Source organism: Halichoerus grypus, chromosome 2 (genome assembly GCF_964656455.1).
Source record: "Halichoerus grypus chromosome 2, mHalGry1.hap1.1, whole genome shotgun sequence".
In the NCBI taxonomy this organism is placed as follows: domain Eukaryota; kingdom Metazoa; phylum Chordata; class Mammalia; order Carnivora; family Phocidae; genus Halichoerus; species Halichoerus grypus.
Window position 1 is genome coordinate 174,565,253 of NC_135713.1, and position 19,117 is coordinate 174,584,369.

Consider the following 19,117-nt stretch of genomic DNA (forward strand, 5'->3'; position numbering starts at 1 on the left):
TAGTGGTATCCCTTAGTGGTTTAGTGGTTTTAATTTGCATTTCACTTCATCTTTTCAAGTGCTTAGTTGCTATCTGTATATCTTGGTATAGTGTCTTGCAACATATTATGGCCATTAAAACATGCGTTGTATGTATCATTATTATTGAGTGGTAAGAGTTCTTTTTTATGTTCTGGATACAAACCCTTTGTCAGATACATCTTTTGAAAATATTTTCTCACAATATGGGACTTGCTTGTTCATTTTTAAATATCTATATTAAAAAATAAAAGTTGTCAATTTTGATAATTTTGGGTTGTCAGTTATGTCTGTGTTCATGCTTTCTTTTTCTTGTTTAAGCAATTTTTACCTAAATTTTGTTCTAGAAGCTATTTGGTCCTTATGTTTGGTTCTTATGTTCTTGGACTGTGATCTATTTTGAGTTAATTTTTGTATATAAGTTAGGGGAAATTTTAAATCCTTCCATGCAAATATCTATTTTTTAAAAACAACATTTGTTCAAACACTGTTCTTTCATCACTTAATTATATGGTACCTTTGATGAGAATCATTTGGCCATATGTGTGAGTTTATTTATGGACTCTCTATTCTGTTCCCTTGACCTATATGTCTGTGCTCAGACCAGTATCATAATACCTTTTTCCCCTTAAATTGAGATATAATTGCCCTATGACATTATGTTAGTTTCAGGTATATGATATAATGATTTGATATTTGTATATATTGCAAAATGATCGCCACAGTAAGTCTAGTTAACATTCGTCACCACACAGTTACCATTTTTTTTCTTTTGGTGAGAACTTTTAAGATCTACTCTCTTAGCAACTTTTAAATATATAATACAGGATTGTTAACTCTAGTCACCATGCTGTACATTACATCTGCAGGACTTGTTAATCTTATAATTGGATGTTTGTTCTTTTTGACCATCTTTTCCCATTTTGCATTACCCTTACCTTTGGCAACTCCCAGTCTGTTCTCTGTATTGAAGAGTTCAGGTTTTCTGTTTCTTAAAATTCTGCATATAAGTGAGTTCATACAGTATTTGTCTTTGTCTGACTTATTTCATTCAGCATAATGCCCTCAAGGTCTATCCATATCACAAACGGCAAGATTTCCTTTTTTTTTTTTTTTAATATAAGATGCCTGAATAATATTCCATTGCATATCTATATCTGTATCTAACACATTTTCTCTATCCACGTATCCATTGATGGACACAGGTTGCTTCCATGTCTTAGCTGTTGTAAATAGCGCTGCAATGAACATGGCAGTGCATAGTGCATCTTTTTGAGTGTTTTTTTTTTTTTATAAGTACCCAGAGGTGGAATTGCTGGATGATAGTTCTATTTTTACTTATTTTTTTAAGTTTTTATTTAGTAGGGTATCTAAACATTTTTGTTTAAATGATGGATAGAATTTACAAATGAAGCCATTTTTGAGGATTTCACTGTGAGAAGTTTTAAATTATGAGTTCAGTTTCTTTTATAGATACTGGGATATTCAGATTGTTTTTTTTTTTTTTTTAAAGATTTTATTTATTTATTTGACAGAGACACAGAGCAGGAACACAAGCAGGGGGAATGGGAGAGGGAGAAGCAGGCTTCCCGCTGAGCAGGGAGCCCGATGTGGGGCTCGATCCCAGAACCCTGGGATCATGACTTGAGCCGAAGGCAGACGCTTAACCGACTGAGCCACTCAGGCGCCCCAGATTGTTTCTTTATAGATTGGTTTAGATTGGTTTCAGAAAACGAGGTTTTAGTTCCATAGATTTTTTTCTTTTGCTTACTCCACTTTCATTCCATTTCATATTGTATTATTAGTTCCCTCATTGTACTTCTATTGGATTTAACTTGCTCTCCTTTTCCTACTTTGTTAAGATGGAAACATCAATCTCTTTATCTGTTCTAGTGTCAAGAACCCAGTGTCTTAATTACTGTACCTTTCCAATATAAGTCTGATCATGTGGAATGCATATTTATATACATTTTAGAATGAGGTCTCATTCTTCGATTTTTTATTAGGGTAGAACTGTATCAGTTTAGAAAGTCTGTCAGCCTATGGTATATACTTCAGTTTATTTTGCTTTGTTTTGTTTTGTTTCTTTTTGTGTAAATATGTCAAACTCTTAGATTTATTCCAAGATATTCAGTATATTCATATATTCAACATGTATATTTTAAAATTTCACTTTATAATGGTTTGTGCTTAATTTATAAAAATACAGGTGCTGTTGTATTAGTGACCCGGGTAAATTGATATATCAATTAATTAACAACCCATATTAACAATCCATATATTAATGGTTCATCTTTATTGTGAGGTTGTCTTTTTTTTTTTTTTAAAGATTTTATTTATTTCAGAGAGAGAGAGAGAGAGAGAAAGCACAAGCATGAATGGGGGGAGGGGCAGAGGGAGAAGCAGACTCCCTGCTGAGCAGGGAGCCCGATGTGGGGCTCCATCCCAGGACCCTGGGATCATGACCTGAGCCAAAGGCAAACATTTAACGAACTGAGCCACCCAGGCACCCCTATTATGGGGTTGTCTTTATGTATATTTTGACATACATATTTGTATTACTGAGTTTTATACTTACAGTCAAGTTCTTGGCAAATAATGACAGCTTTATTTCTTCCGTATAGTAATTTGTTTTCTTGCCTTATGCACAAGACCTTCCATACTATGTTGAGTATATGTGGTTTGATAATGAGTATTCTTGTCTAGTTCCTGATTTTAGGGTGACGATTTTCAGTGTTTTACCATTACATATGATTGATAGTTTTTATTAGTTTTAAGGTTGCTGTACTTGATCAGATTAATGAAATGTTTCTTATGGTGAACAATTTTTTAAGTATCAGATACTTCTCTGCCTTTATTAAGATTTATTAAAAATCTCATGATTTTTTTTCTTTTCTATAGTAATAATTTGGTGAGTGAGTTTCATTTTCTTTTTCCCAAATTTTGCATTTCTGAAATGAGTTAATTGAGATATATTATGATTTTTTTTTAATAGTTCGTATCAATTTCCTTGTTAATTAGGGGCTTTACGTCATGTTAATAAGAAAATGTAGAGTTTTTTATTGATCATCCATGTATTTTATTCATATCCATATGAATAATTCATGTTCTTTTTAAAATTTTCATTAATTTTTTTTTGTTATGTTCAGTTAACCACTGTATAATATATAATGAATCATTGAAAATGTTTACTGGCCCTCCCACATTTTAAAAAAATAATGGCGCTTGTCTTTTTTTTTTTTTTTAGCACAAGTCCACCTTACTGTTGTGTAGATCTCTATTCACTTCGTACTGGGGAGATGGTCAAGTCTATTCAGTTTAAAACACCTATCTATGATCTCCATTGCAACAAACGGTAAGAATTTCTCCCTGTGATTCTTGTTCAAGGTAAGATACCTCCTGGGCAGGTAGAGCTCTACTAGTATTATTTACCATCGTTGACTTATCTTGTAAAGAAGTCACAAAATACCTTCTGAATTCTGCCAAATGGAGTAACTGTTAAGATTTCTGAATGAATGTTTTCAAACTTCCAGTCTTGACCCATGAGTGAATTAAGTTTAGTGAGTCATAACTAGCATTTAAAAACTGAAATGGAAAAGAATAAAAAGTATCTGAGCAAATGTACAAAGATTAAATATTGCTTTGAAGAACTTTTTTACATGTATAACATAACTTTTTAATAGATAGAATGTTTGTGCTTCTGTGGCTTATGATATGCAATATAACTTTCCTATTAGCATTCATCAAAATGAAGCATATTCTGAACAATAAAAATGACTTTTAAATATTGTTATTTCACAGTAGAGCTAAAACATGGACTAGATAGATTTTCCTTCTTTAAAATCTATTTTGTTGATATCTCTAGGAAAACTCAGATCTGGGTTGAACCTGACCTAACAATAATGCAGAATTAATTTATAGCCATTGAACATTAGCGGAGATAGGGGCTTTAAAGATCTGCTATTACTCAGTACTTCCTTTTACATTTGAGAAAACTGCAGCCCTGCAATGGTAAATGTCTTGATCGAGGTCATGGATGGAAACTGTAAATCTTACATCTCATCAAAAAGCAAACACATGGAACATGGAAAACACAGTAATTTATGCTGTGTCAATATAAAATAAATTTTGTAATAAAAGTCTCTCAGGTTAGATTTTAAAGAGATTCAAAGAATGACTCAGAAAGGTTGACTATAGAAAGAGGGTAAAGACATACCTGACAAATACAAACTACAAGAACATGTGGGCTTTGATACTAATGATAAACGTCTTTGAATTCAAGTACAAAAACATGAACTAGGACAAAGAAAAGCTGTTCAGTGATAGTGTGCAGTTCATAGTGGAGATCTAATTATTATGCATATTTATACTTCAAATAATATCAAACTCAAAATTATAGGAAACAGAAATATTATTGCTGGGATAATGTAATTATCCAATGACACATCAAATTATTCAAAATCAATATTATTGAATGGGTGGATCCAGTGGGTAATATATTTAACCTGGGAAAATATAATGAAAGCTCTTCTTCAAGTGTTCTTTGTGCTCCCACAAAATAGATTACGTACATATTTAGCCAAACAGAAAATTGAACACACTTGAAAAGGGAGATTAAGTACAAATACGATTTTTAGGTCATAATTTACTTGTATTACAAATACACAAATATATTAGAAAACAGAAAAACACAATGCAGTTAAATTTTTAAAAAAGTATTTCTTGCATTATTTTTTTAAACTGTTACAGTAAATCTGCACTTGTTCCAAGTACTGTGTTTCTGGATGATGCAGTTAGGTCAACTTTTCTTACAACAAATATTTTTGTGTTTGTTACTTTTAATTTTAGCTGTGAAATAATAAGCACATTTAATATCTTAACATATATAAATTACTTTGAAAATTAATACAGTTAATCTTTTCATAGTCATCTGTGTGCTCATCATAGGTGATTATGATTGTGAAACTTCTGAGTAGGAGTAAAAGCAGATAAAAGTGATTTATGAAATGAGATGTCATTAATGAAAAGTGATTATGAAATTCTCTGGAAATTTGGTTGATGTAGCTAAGGTTCATAAAGAAAAACCATTGAAGATATGTTCCAACAACAAAAAAAATCTGTTGATTTGGATACATTATGTAATTTTAAAACACTGATTTTCCATTTAGAAGTTGCATGAGTTCAGATGCGGTAAAGGTTAGAGGAAAAGTTATTGTGTGGATGTCAGGATACTGCTTAGATTTTGCTCTATAAAATGTCAACTCTGATTCTCCCTGGTTAATTCTTCATTTGTTTTTGCAAATCAGCTGTAAGGTACAGTCTTCTGGACTTAGCAATATTCGTAATAAATTAAACCGTCTTTGTGGAAATGATTTTGTATGTTACTATATTATGGGGAGGGGCTGCTTGATTATAAGAAAACCTTTTCATATCTGTTTGTCTCTCTGCATTTTCTCTCATTTGAGTTTGTCCCCTTCTTATTATGGATTCGCTAAGCCTTTTAACCTGGGTCTGATGATTGGTTGGTTTCTTATGTTAAGTGCCATGACAGAATCATTTATTATGTGTTGTCAACTGTGTTAAGGATTTTGTTCTGCATTAGCAAATGAACAAGATTAATAAAGCATGCATGTTAAAGACAACATTTTCTTTTTTCCCACTCATCATTAACATCTGTTACTCAGATTTACCTCCCCCAAATTTGGAAAAATACCCTGAGTATGTTAAATATTTAACAATTATAATCTTTTATTTGATTATTAAAATAACTTTGAAATTTGGGTCTTTACATTAATGTTATGCAAAGAGAAGTACTCAAAATATTAATTTATAAAATAACTTCATTTTGGATGTATTTTAGAAATTTTGGTTATAAAATATTTTATAACTAACTTCTCAATTTTTTATAAATCTTGGGCTTTGGGAGAAATATAGTTCATACATATCCTGCTTAAATTTTAATATATTGAGTCAATCAGAAATGACTCAATTATACTGAATAACAGTTGTCTGAGTTTACTTTCTTTCTTTCTTTTGCTCTTGTGTTGGGAAATTCAGCAATCATTTTAAGTGACAGGTTACATAAATCCATTTTGCGTTTAATTCCATGACTTTGAGCCAGCACTGGAAAAACACTTTTAGTAAATAGCCAGCAGTTTATTGATTTCATACCTTCCTAATGAAGATAGATTTATTTGATTTATAATGAATGTAAATAAAATTTTATTTAGAGGAAAATAATGTTTTGAGCTGTAGTTTGTTCTGTTACTTTTCTTCTTCTATTCATGTCTCTCTTGATTACAGTAAGGATTTTGTGGTTGTACTTTTACATTTTAAGAGGCTGATGTTTCTTGCCTAAATTGCATTGGTAGATACTTCTTTAAATTTAATGATTTAATTTACAGAATTTCACATTCACATTTTTGTTGTTTTTTTCCCTCTAATTTTAGGATCCTCGTTGTAGTCTTGCAGGAGAAAATTGCTGCCTTTGATAGCTGTACTTTCACAAAAAAATTTTTTGTCACAAGTATGTATCAACTTGGTTTATTTCTTATAATACGCTTTTGAGTTTATGCTATTTGATAGAATCAGCAAACTTATTGTAATCGTAACATCAGTATTTCGTGGTTATTCAATTGTTATGATATTTCTGTGTTTTTGTGGATCTCTTACTTACTACTCTCATTTTATGGTATGTATTTACAACCCACAACACATTTTTTTCCTGTTATTGAGCAAGCTTGTGCTGTGTTGCCTCAGTTTCTCCTTACATATTCTCCTTGAGTAATTGTGATTAATTTAGGTTCATGTAGCCATGTCATACTTTCTTTCTTTTTTTTTTTTTTAAAGATTTTATTTATTTATTTTTTGAGAGAGAGAGAGAGAGCACATGAGAGGGGGGAGGGTCAGAGGGAGAAGCAGACTCCCTGCTGAGCAGGGAGCCCGATGCGGGACTCGATCCCGGGACTCCAGGATCATGACCTGAGCCGAAGGCAGTCGCTTAACCAACTGAGCCACCCAGGCGCCCAGCCATGTCATACTTTCAAAGCTGTTGTTGAGTTACTTCATTAACATAACATACTTGAAGAGATGACGGATTATCATACGTGAGGGATTTGAAACTTAGAGAAATGTGCCTGTGTCTTTCTTTCTCTCCCTCCTTCTTACTCCACCTCCCATGACTTCCAGTACTGTTTGAAAGTGCAGGAATCTGGAGCCACATACATACTCACTGATTGGGCGATTGGTTCTTTTTCTGAAAGGAATTGGTTCATGCAGTTGTAGGGGCTGGCAAGTCCCAGATTTGTAGGGCAGGCCAACAGGGTGGAGATTCCAGCAGGAGCGGAGTCCAAAGAAAGTCTGGAGTTAGAATTTTTTTTCGTGCTCGCTTCGGCAGCACATATGCTAGAATTTGTTTTTCACTACACACTAGCAAAACAGTAGTTTTCATTCTTGGATGTTAACTTCTATAATTCTCCATCAAAGCTCTAGCTGTTTTTTTTCAGAGTCTGATTATGCATGTGCTGTAGAGATAGTTTTGTTGGAACAGATTTCAGTTTTTTTATAACTAGGGAATCCAACTCATATTGTTGTCGATCTTGAAATATCACAGCTATTTACATACTTATTCATTAGGTGTTTACCTAATATCTACTATGTATTAAGCCCTGGGTAGTAGACATTATCCTTTCTGATAACAGGTCATGTTCCTGAGATAGAACTAATACATTATCATTTATGTGTAATTGCATACATTATATATGATATATAACACATAATGTTATATATATATATATATATAATATATATATTCATTATAATGTATAGTTTATAATTTGGTAGACTAGGAAGAAGTAGTATGACAATTTGTCTTCTTGAGCTTATAATCGTCTCTTGGAGATCTACAAAGATAATAATGGAGATCATGTTCATTGAGATATTTTTTGTTTTCTCACAAACCCTAATGTATACCATTCATATCTCTAGCCCCTGGGACATTGAACTAGCACAGTGTAGGCTCTCATTAAATATTTCTTGAACAAATGAGTACATTAATACAGCTATCATTGACTTTATGATACTCAGAAATTTATTTATGGTTAATAATTATTAAATATAGGTCATTAGGCAGGATCTTATATTGTCACATCTACATGTAAAGAAATTAAAAAAGTTTTTGAGGAGCATATTTTTGTTAATAACATCTTCATTCACAAATGTATTTTATACATAATATGGGCACCTTTGGATATTTCATGGCCTGTTTTAGCATATTCTTCTTATACAGGTCTTATGCATTAATATATTACACTATATTTATATTACTCATTATTATAATTAAAAGAATTAGAGAAATAGAATGTATCTAAGGAACCATGTATGAATCTATCTATTACCTCTATGTATGTGGGCTGCAGAGCAGTGAATCAGGACAGAGTATGAACATCTCAGCCAGATTCAGATTCCAGGTTTTTCTGAGTGTGTTTATCCTACATTTTATCAGTGGTCTTCTGCCCATCATCATTTATCAAAGATATGCGTGTCTTGGCTTCTGCAAAGTCAGATATCTCTGTTGTGACTCCGTATTAATTTTACACTTAGAGTCTGTATTCCTTGGTAGCTGCTTTTCCCTTTTAAAATAAGGTTAGGAGCCTAGAGTTACTTTCTTTTTTCTTTTTAAAACGTAACGATAGCTTTTGCTGCCTCAGCTGAGTGTAAAATTGGAGGAAAAACATCCCAATCATTATTTGTTAAGATAGTTTATTTAAGTGGCAATGTATGTTTTGAAGTTTAAACCTTATTTAAACATTAGGCTGAAAGTAGTATCGTACTTGTCAATAGATCTGTTTCTTTCTTTGTAATAATGTTGGGTATAAAGTCAGTTGTTACAGTGACTAAAGAGAAGTTAATACATATAAATAAGTTAATAATAGAAGTCTTTGTTTTATAGAGCATATTTATGATGTAGATTTTTTTAATAAATAAGTAAAAAAAATGTGGATTTTCAGTAATTAAATACCCAGGATAGAATTTTAAAAGAAAAAATAAGCTTTATTATAAAGGAACAATTTAAAATCATTAGATTTAAAAAAAAATTTTAAATTCAAGTATAATTAACATACAGTGTTATATTAGTTTTAGCTGTACAATATAATAATACAACAATCCTATACATGACTCAGTGCTCATCACAATAAGTGCACTCTTCATCCCCTTCACCTATTTCACCCATCCTCCTCCCCTCTCCCAGTTTGTTCTCTGTATTTAAGTCTTTTTTTGGTCTCTTTTCTTTGATCATTTGTTTTGTTTCTTAAATTCCACATATGAGTGAAATCATATGATATTTGTTCTTCTCTGACTGACTTGTTTCACTTAGCATAAAATCCTAGATTTATTTATTGAATTTATAATTAGATTTGAAGGACACGGACTTTGTAATATTTTTGATACACTAGAATGAGAATAGACCTTTCAGAGTACTATGTTTTATTCGAGAAAATGAGCAAAATTATATATGATAATAGTAACTTTTAAGCTTAGATGGTCTAATAAAATTTTGCATAAAATGATGTAGATATACCTTATATCCTTAATTGTATACGTCTTACAAATGAGTGAAATTTGTTTCTGCTAACGTGTGTCTGTTATTTAACAGGTGATGGAAATGTATTTGTTTCATTTTTTTTCAAGTTTTTAATTTAAATTCCAGTTAGTTAACATAGTGTAGTGTTAGTTTCAGATGTACAATCTAGTGATTCATCACTTACATATAACACCCAGTGCTCATCACAAGTGCCCTCCTTAATACCCATCACCCATTTAACCCGTCCCCCTGCTCACCTCTCCTCCAGTAACCATCAGTTTGTTTTCTATAGTTAAGAGTCTGTTTTTTGGCTTGCCTCCCCCTGCCCCCGCCTCATGTTCATCTGTTTTGTTTTTTAAATTCCGTACACGAGTGAAATCATATGGTATTTGTCTTTCTCTGACTTATTTCACTTAGTATAATACTTTCTAGCTCCATCCATGTCATTGCAAATGGCAAGATTTCATTCTTTTTGATGGCTGAGTAATATTCCTGTGTGTGTGTGTGTGTGTGTGTGTGTGTGTGTGTGTGTGTGTGTATCCTTTTTATCCATTCACCAGTCAGTGGACATTTGGGCTCTTTCCAGAATTTGGCTATTGTTGATAATGCTGCTTATAAACATTGGGGTGCATGTAACCCTTTGAATAAGGACCTACATATAAGAATTTAAAAACCTATGATACTGTAGGCTATAAATACAATTTATCTTTTAAAAAGCTTTGTTTTTTGTACATTGACAATATTTGCCGATTTTCTGGAGAAGTATTTTGCAATTTGAGATTTTGCAATAGAAGAATTTTGTTTGTGGAATGTTCTAACTTGGGTGAACTTACAGATTTTCTCTCTGACAAAAAAAAAAAAAACAAATACATAAAACTCTTGAATCAGTTGGCAGAATCAGTATAGAAAGTGGCACACTGTCAAAATTAAGGAAATTTCATATATTCTTGAGATTTTACTATAATTTCTCAATTAAACCATTTATAGTGGAAATAAGAATGAAAATATCTTTAAGCAAAGAAGAGCGACTAGAGTATGTATTCTTCTTAGTTTTCATTCTTGCTTGAAATTACCAGTTTCTTACAGAAAGAAGATGAATTTTTAGTCACCTTAAAATGGTTAAATGTGTTTTTGATTTTTAATGATTTTTCTTATTTGATAAACATTGAGTGATGTGAAAATATTGTGTTTTATTAAATTACTAATGCCATAGAAATACTATTTCATCTCCTATGAATGTCGTTTAAGAATTTTTTTTTTTTTTTTATTTTGGGAAGTACATACTGTTATTTAAAGAAAATAGTAGTATAATGAACCACCACATACTTACCTAGTTTCAACAATTACCAATTCATGGACAGACTTTTTCATTTGTACCTTTCCAAAGATCATTTCCAAATGACCATATATAATTTATCATCTAAACTGAGGTCTTTTGATTTGAACAGCTGCCATACTTAATTTAATTCTGATCAAGTCTGGTCAACACGTATACTAGAAATGTCCTGGGACAACAGGGAAATGTATCATGGACATTTCTTACCATCCGAACTACCAAGGTTTTTCACACACAAAAACCTTCTTTATCAATATCCAATATCCTTGTAAACTATTTCTACAATTCCTTTTCATGCTGCTTACGCTACATTTACTTTGAACCCATTCATTATTCTCATTTCTTTGCAAGTGCACTGTCACTTTGTTTTCCTGTCTGAACTGGCCTTTACACCATTACCCTCCTGTCCCAGAATGTCTTAATCCTGCATATCTTTCTTGGCTGAGTGTCTGTATTAGTTCTTATGTGAACTATTTCCTGACACTTTTAGCTTAAAACAACCTCGCCTTGGGGTGCCTGGGTGGCTCAGTCGTTAAGCGTGTGCCTTCGGCTCAGGTCATGATCCCAGGTCCTGGGATCGAGCCCTACATTGGGCTCCCTGCTCCGCGGGAAGCCTGCTTCTCCCTCTCACACTCCCTCTGCTGTGTTCCCTCTCTCGCTGTGTCTCTCTCTGTCAAATAAATAAATAAAATCTTAGAAAAAAATAAAATAAAACAACCTCGCCTTCTTTTAAGTCCCCAAAGATAACAGTTCCCAAAGTCTGTTGGCAGAACACTAGACCTTCAACATGCTGTGGGAATCAGGGTGCCTTGGTCACATATACTCAGGAAACGCTGCCTTCTATTGGAAAATGGCAATGGTGACTAGCATTTTAACCTGCTTAAATTTATTTACTGCATTTGTATATTTCCCATATTTATTTGATTACAAACCTCTTTTATTACTTAACACCCTTTGGGAATACTTTTATAACATGTAATCTTTGCCTCTGTTATTGTACACATTTTCTGTTTACTTGTTCTGTTTCTGCCACTAGTCAGTGATCTTGAGAGCAAAGTTATCTAGCTTGATTTGGATGAAGGAAGTAAGGTTCACATGGAAAGTATAATATATCCATTATGTTCTAACTAACTTAAAAATATTACTGATCTTTATTTTTGCTTCTTGTAAGAATAAAACTCAATTTGCTGTAGATGAAAAACATTTATCACAATGATATTCTGGTTTCAAAGCATCAATGGTACTTTTCCAAGATGTTTAGTTAGCCAAAATGGCTTAGAATGTAGTGCAACTCTGTTAAAAGTCATCAGATGAGGAAAAAATTATTAATATAGGATCAGTACTGATCTCCAGGAAAAATGGTATATAGGTCTGAGCTGGAAATTAATGGTGTTTGGTGGATATTTAAAGAAGTGAATATATGTATGCATATATGAGTGAAGTTTCTCCTACATGTTGTTTTGGAGTAAATCCAGAAAATCTGAAATTTGAAAATTATATGTTTGTAGTCATCAGCTCTTGAGTATCTCTCCAGTATCTGGAGTGTTTCCCCTTTTGGGAATAGGAGCTTCTGTTTTATGAGACTTTAGCAAGTACAAACTATTAGTGAAGTTTGATAAAAATGAATGGGAGAGTGAGTCATTATGTCTCTTTCTTAATGCCTTTGTTCTTTTTTAGTTGATATCCTTTGGGGCATCTTATTTATTCATTCATTTATTTATTTATTTATTTAATTTGAGAGACAGAGAGAGCACATGAGGAGGGGCAGGGGAAAGAGGGAGAAGCAGACTCCCCGCTGAGCAGGGAGCCCAATGCGGGGGCTCAATGTGGGGCTCCATCCCAGGACCCTGAGATCATGGCCTGAGCCGAAGGCAGACGCTTAATCGACTGAGCCACCCAGGCGCCCCCTTTGGGACATCTTTGTCATGTAGTCCTAAATGCTTCCCTCTGCATTGCTGAACCCACTGAATAGTTGAAATAAGTGTTATTAAAGTATTAAGCTCTCTTGTATTCTGTGAATTGTTCATGATAAGAAGAAGAGATCTGGAAGGATGCTTTATGAGTGTCACTCAGGTGCTTTATAAGTGACATACAGTTTTATTAGTAAGTCCTGGTCAAGTGGCATGAGGCCCCCAGAAGTGAATTTTTAGTAATTCCTGATCCATTAGGATTATCTCCTCTTCTTTCAGTATAGTATTTATAAAATGGCTCTCATGATTTGGGGATGCCATAACATTTATTTAGTGTGTATTTCATTAAATCTGAAATGTATGTTACTTAAAATGTTGAAAAATGGGGTAGTATAAAAGTACAACTATCATTTCTGGGGATAAAAGATGGAAATAAGTGTGATAAACTGTGTATTAGAACCCAGCGATGTCTTTTGAGGACAAATGTTTAGTATAGTTGTCAGAAGGCAGGGTAGTTCGTAGCCTTGGGAGAAGAGGGCTGGAAAGGTATATGAGAGAAGGCTTTTGGGATTCTATAACGTCCTGGGGTTTTGTTTGTTTGTTTTCAGTACTGCTTATATATGTATATGTTCACTTTGTTGATGTGGGTGCTTCTGGATGTCTATTATACTTGAATATATAGTTTACATAAACACAGAGTTGAGAAAGCCTCAGCAGCAATAACAACAACACAAGTTTGTGATTTCTCTCCTCATGCTCTTGTAGCATTCCACAACAGCTCTTCCCAACCCCTTTATCTCTGAATACCCCAACCTATAGTGGGGTACTTCTGTTAAGAAGTATCTCATTGTTAGTTACATATTATTTTACTTGACTGGAAAACCCTAGAGATTGGATTTATGTGAGTGACGTAGGCTTGGTAAGATTGATGATATTTGGCAAATATTTGTATGAAGGAATTTAGCTTTCTGTCTCTGAGATACAGCTTCACCTAAAGTGATTTATATCAACACATTGAACAAAATTGCGTGTAGCCTAATATTTAAGATCAAGGAACAAATGAGCCATTTCCTAACTTGAAAGAAGCTTCTTTTTCTTTAATTACAGCATCTCCCCCCATCCCCCGCTTCCTTTACACAGACTGAAACTTTTAGCAGGTGGAACGAGTCATGTTTCTATGTGTTTCTCTGAATTTGGGCTAGCCCATGTGTATAAGCCAGTTTGCCTGGGGCACTAAAAAGATGTTGCAGAGGCAGTAGGCATACTGAGAATAGCATTTGTTGTAGCCCATTTGCCTGTGCCACATAGTTTTTCTCCAGTGATTGGTTTCTAGTTCTTGAAGAATTAGGACCAGAGCCCACAAAGAATGACAAATTCTCCACTTAATGAAGATATTGTTTTGATGGTGCAGGCATTTGATTTCTAATGTAGTTTGAAAAGCTCTTTTGTAATACAATTGTGAGTGCCTCAGTTATGTATGAATACAATGATGGGGCTGTAAAATAAGTAGAGACAGCTGTGTCCATCAGAGAAAGCATCATGGGAATTTGTGCCAAAGGGTGGAAGGATCAGGTAAAGAGAGCTGATAGAGAACTGGAAAGGGAACGCAGCCAGTATGATGAGAAAGGAGACACCTTTGTATTTGCCTGTGTAGAAACGGTGGCCTTGAGCAGCTGTCTGATGTGGAAATTCAAAACCCATGTATGATGGAGAAAACAAAAGACAAACACCGATAGATGTCATTAGCAGTCATTTCCAGTGTGCTTAAATTGAAAGTTAGATATGAAGTCTCTGGAGAGACCAAAGGATTAGGCAGTGAGTAACTCTTTCCAGTGGCCTGTTTTTAACTTCAAAAAGGAAAATTCCTTACCATCCTAATGCTATTTCTTAGTGTTATTATGTGTGTTCTTCATTTACGTTAATGATTGGTAACAATTACAAGAAAGTAATTTAAAGGATCTTAAAAATGCAAAATTATTTTTAGTTTTGGAAAGAGGAGGTTTCCTTTTTAAAATGTTTAGAAGCAAATTTGTAATATTTATTAGGAGAGATTGGCAGGTTAATGTGAGATCTGAGCCCAGTTCAAGTTCAAGTCAAATCTATCCCTGTTCTTTTGGGTTCCCATCTGTATATTGCCACTATATTTCATGGCCTGGGCAGGTGCCTGGTACATAGTGGACAATCAGTGAATATATGTGCAATGAAATCACTTGTAATTTTCCTATCCTCACCACATAATAACCTACCCACTGAACCTCACACTGGCTGTACTCTTAAATTCATATGTTTGGGGCGCCTTCGTGGCTCAGTCGGTTAAGTGTCCGACTCTTGATTTCAGCTTAGTTCATGATCTCAGGGTCATGAGATCGAGCCCTGCATTGGGCTCTGTGCCCAGTGGGGAGTCTGCTTGAGATGCTCTCTCTCCCTTTGTCCCTCCCCCATGCGCTCTGTCTCTCTTTCTCAAATAAATAAATCTTTAAAAAAATTCATGATATGTTTATGTATATGAAAAATAAAGCAAAAATAAATCAGAAAGCTCATGGAACTTTAAGAGGATCATTAATCAGTTGTAAGATAGTCAAATAAATCCCTGAAGTGATGTTTAATATTTTATGTGCTTATATGTCTTTCTGGAGAGAGTGTTCATAGTTTTTTTCTGGACTTGATAGAATATGTGGTCTTTTGTGACTGGTATCTTTTACTGAACATAGATAATCATAGTTCATCTATGTTGTAGAATCTATCAGTTCTTCTTTATTTTATTCATTTATTTATTTTTAAGATTTTATTTATTTTTTGACAGAGAGAGAGACAGCGAGAGAGGGAACCAAGCAGGGGGAGTGGGAGAGGGAGAAGCAGGCTTCCCGCCGAGCAGGGAGCCCGATGCGGGGCTTGATCCCAGGACCCCGGGATCATGACCTGAGCCTAAGGCAGACGCTTAACGACTGAGCCACCCAGGCACCCCTATCAGTTCTTCTTTTAAAAAAATTGTTTTAGGGGCTCCTGGGTGGCTCAGTTGGTTGAGCATCTGACTCTTGGTTTCGGCTCAGGTCATGATCTCAGGGTGGTGAGATTGAGCCTTGTATTGGGCTCCATGCTCAATGGAGAGTCTGCTTCTCTCCCTCTTCCATTGCCCCCTGCCCAGCTCTCTCTCTCTTTAAAATAAACAAATCTTAAAAAAAATTTTTTTAAAGACTTATTTTTTTAGAGCAGTTTTAAGCACACAGCAAAATTGAACAGAAGATACAGAGATTTCACCATCCCCACACATGCATAGCCTCCCCCATTTTCAGTGTTACTCACCAGAGTGGTACATTTGCTACATTGACACATCATTATCAACCAGAGTTCATAGTTTACCTTAGGGTTCAATCTTGGTTTTATACCTTCTGTGGGTTTCGATAAATATATGATGGCATATATCCATCACTGTAGTATCTGTATTACAGAGTATTTTCACTGCCCTAAAAATCCCGCTGCTCTACCTGTTCAACTCTGCCCTCCCCATTCCCCCAGCAACCACTGATCTTTTTGTTATCTGCCTGGTTTTGCATTTCCTAGGCTGTCATACAGTTGGAATCATATAGTATGTAGCCTTCTCAGATTGACTTCTATTTAGTAATATGATTCAAGTTTCTGCCATGTTGCTACCTGACTTCAAGATTTACTACTATCAGACTACAGTAATCAAGACAATGTGGCACTGGTAAAAGAATATACAATTAGATCAGTGGAACAGAATAGAGAGCCCAGAAATAGATCTTTGACAAAGGAGCAAAGGTAGTACAAGGGAGCAAAGATAGTCTCTTCAACAAATGGTACTGGAACAACTGTACATTCCCGTGTGGAAAACTGAAGCTAGACACAGACTATACATCCTTTGCAAAAATTAGCTAAAAGTGGATCACAGACCTAAATGTAATACACAAAAGTATAAAATTTTTAGAGGATAACATAGGGAACACCTGGATGACCTTGTGTATAGTGATGACTTTTTAGATACGACACCAAAGGCACAATTCATGAAAGAAATAATTGATAAGGTGGAATTCATTAAAATTAAAAACTTATGCTCTGCAAAAGACACTATCAAAAGAATGAGAGGACAAGCCACAGACTAGGAGAAAGTCTTCGTAAAGGACGCATCCAATAAAGGACTGTTATTCAAAATATACAGAGAATGCTTAAAACTCAAGAAGAAGAAAAGAAACCGCCCAATTAAAAAATGTGCCAAAAATCCTAATAGCTCACCAAAGAAGATAATACAGATGGCAAATAAGCATATGAGCAGATGCTCCACATCATATGTTATCAGAGAAATTCAAATTAAAACACTGAGATACCACCACATGCCCATGAGACTGGCCAAAATGTAGAACACTGACAACACCAAATGCTGACAAAGATGTGGAGCAACAGGAACTCCCATACATTACTGGTGGGAATACAAAATAATACAGCCATTTTGGAGGACAGTTCAGCAGTTTCTTACAAAACTAGACATACTCTTACCATACAATCTAGCAATCACACTCTTTGGTATTTACCCAAAGGAATTTTAAACGGTTGTCCACTTAAAAAACTTGTACCCAGTTGTTTATTGCAACTTTATTCACATTGCAATCAAGATGTCCAGCAGTGGGTGAATGGTTAAATAAACTATGGTATATCCAGACAATGGAACATTTTTCTTCATTTCTTTTTATTGCTGAATAATATTTAATTGTATGGGTAATACCACATTTATCTATTCATCAGGGGATGGATGTTTAGTTTGTTTCCACTTTTGGGCTATTATGAATAATGCTTTCACGAATGAAAGTTTTTTTGTGGGGACATATGCAGTTGACCCTTGAACAACGTGGGGGTTAGGGGTGCCAATTGCATGCACGGTCAAAAATTTGCATATAACTTTTGACTCTCCAAAAACTTAGCCTGCTGTTAACCAGAAACCTTATCAATAACAAACAGTCAATTAATACATGTTTTGTATGACGTATATATTATATACTATGTTCTTATAATTAAATTAGAGAAAATAAAATGTTAGTATGAAAATTATAAGGAAGAGAAGATATATCTACAGTACTGTTTTATAAAAAACCCATGTATAAGTGGACATGTGTAGTTCTAACTCATGTTGTTCAAGGGTCAACTGTATTTTCAGTTCTCCTGGGTATAAGTATTTGTGTGGACATATGTTTTCATTTCTCTTGAGTATGCACCTAGGAGTTGAATTGATGAGTCATATGGTAATTCTATCCTTAACTATTTGAAGAGCTGCCAGGCAGAGTGACTGCATTTTACATTCCCACCTGCAGTGTATGAAAGTTCCAATTTCTCCACATTCCCACTGTTGATTGTTACGACCTTTCTTTGACTATGGCCATCCTATTGTTGTCTCATGAAATGGTATCTGATTATACCTTTGCTTTGCATTTCCCTGATGGCTAATGATATTGAGCATGTTTTCATGTGTTCATTCACTAGCATATATCTTCTTTGTTAAAATTTATGAGTTATTTGTGTTTTCTTTTTTGAGTTGTAATAGTTCTGTTTATATTTTGGATACAAGTCAGTTATCAGACATATGTTTTATAAAACTCCATTCTGTTTTTTCTCTTTCTTAGTTATGTCCTTTGAAGCACAAACGTGTTAGTTTTACGAAGTCCAATTTATCTATTTTCTTTTTTTTAAAAGATTTTATTTATTTGAGAGAGAAAGAGAGAGAGAGAGAGCAGGAATGGGGGGGAGGGGCAGAGGGAGAGGGAGAAGCAGACTCCCCTCTGAGCAGGGAGCCCCAAGCAGGGCTCGATCCCAGGACTTTGGGATCATGACCTGAGCTGAAGGCAGCCACTTAACCCACTGAGCCATCGAGGCGCCCCTATCTATTTTTTCTTTTATCACTTACACTTTTGGTGTCATATCTAAGGAAGCATTGCTTAATCTCAGGGTATGAAGATTTACCACTATGTTTTGTTCCAAGAGGTTAGTACTTTAACATTTTTTGATAGTTTTATTTATTTATTTATTTTAATACAAATACAATGTGCACATAAGCTGTCTGTTCATTTTCTTGGCTGCGCAGCATGGCATTGGGCTTGGTGACTCTGATGGCCAGCTGGGCTGCTCTTTCCCTGGGGCTTTGTAGTCCTTGGAGGAGACGTTGTGAGCAATCTCTGCACAGTAAGGTTTGTTGCACTTGACATTGTGGACTAGGAACTTCAGAAGACACTGGGGCAGCATGTGCTTTGTTTTCCTGTTGCTTGC

General features: G+C 34.4%; 1 protein-coding gene across 7 annotated transcripts in view; it reads left to right on the forward strand.

The window, feature by feature from the left end:
• The window catches only part of BCAS3 (BCAS3 microtubule associated cell migration factor), a 593,075-nt gene that overhangs the window by 126,214 nt on the left and 447,744 nt on the right, over positions 1–19,117 (forward strand). For all 7 annotated transcript variants that reach the window (XM_078064169.1, XM_078064164.1, XM_078064176.1 and 4 more), the window contains exons 8-9: positions 3,266–3,373; positions 6,468–6,544. In XM_078064169.1, coding sequence (XP_077920295.1) covers positions 3,266–3,373; positions 6,468–6,544 — 185 coding nt within the window. The remainder of the gene's footprint in view (positions 1–3,265; positions 3,374–6,467; positions 6,545–19,117) is intronic.